This window comes from Condylura cristata, unplaced genomic scaffold (assembly GCF_000260355.1).
Source record: "Condylura cristata isolate star-nosed mole 26May11 unplaced genomic scaffold, ConCri1.0 scaffold00004, whole genome shotgun sequence".
Lineage (NCBI taxonomy): Eukaryota > Metazoa > Chordata > Mammalia > Eulipotyphla > Talpidae > Condylura > Condylura cristata.
This window is the reverse complement of record NW_004567105.1, coordinates 3,563,864-3,564,601: the sequence shown is the minus strand read 5'-3', so window position 1 is coordinate 3,564,601 and position 738 is coordinate 3,563,864. Positions and strand designations below refer to the sequence as shown.

The 738-nt window shown below is 65.9% G+C and overlaps 1 protein-coding gene across 1 annotated transcript in view; it reads left to right on the top strand.

Annotated features, from left to right (window-relative positions):
- The window catches only part of CACNA1I (calcium channel, voltage-dependent, T type, alpha 1I subunit), an 88,168-nt gene that overhangs the window by 73,692 nt on the left and 13,738 nt on the right, over window positions 1-738 (top strand). Inside the window, exon 25 of the mRNA XM_012735118.1 lies at window positions 168-236. Coding sequence (XP_012590572.1) covers window positions 168-236 — 69 coding nt within the window. The remainder of the gene's footprint in view (window positions 1-167; window positions 237-738) is intronic.

Genomic DNA, 738 nt, shown 5'->3' with positions numbered 1-738 from the left:
GGTGCCAGCCAGGGTAGCGTGGGGCTGGATCCGAGCAGCACCCCCAGAGGGGGCTGGTGGGGCAGATGAGTCGAAGGCAAAGGTCACGTGTTCCTATAAGCAGGGCGGTGGCATCTGGCACAGGGCAATGTGGCTGCCGTGTGTTCAGGTGACTCCGTACGAGGCAGCCTGCAGCTGTTAATTCTTCGGCGAACATCATGTACAACGGGCTGGATGCTGTTGCCGTGGACCAGCAGGTGGGCCTGGCTGGGTGTCTGGGGTCCAGTGGTCTGAAGTGACCTGTCAGCCACAGCTCACCTCTCAGCATCCTGGCCTGAAGCATCTTGCTTCCGCAGGGGGTTGCGCCAAGCTGACTCCTGCCTGGGGGTGCAGAGCCCTGTGGGTGAAGCACCGAGTGTAGGTGTGGGTGGGGCTGGGCCAGGTACAGTAGGTGTGGGTGGGGCCTGGGGGAGAGAGGGAGGGGGCCACAGAGTGGGGCTGGGAGTAGAGCGTGAGGGCAGAGTCCGGCTGCAGGGTGGGACCTGTGTGCCTGCAGAGGGCGGGTGGAGCCCAGGGCAGCGGGAGTCAGAGAAGGTGTGGAGGAAGGGAGCGGGCCAGCAGGGACGTGTGGGAGCCCCCTGCGGGTGCAGGCTGGGCTGGGTGCAGAAGGGGGCAGGCGGAGGCCTGAGATCTGAGAGCAGGGGACCCTCTGGGGCTAGGCGGAGACTTGAGGCCAGACACGTGGCTGCCCAGCCTGGT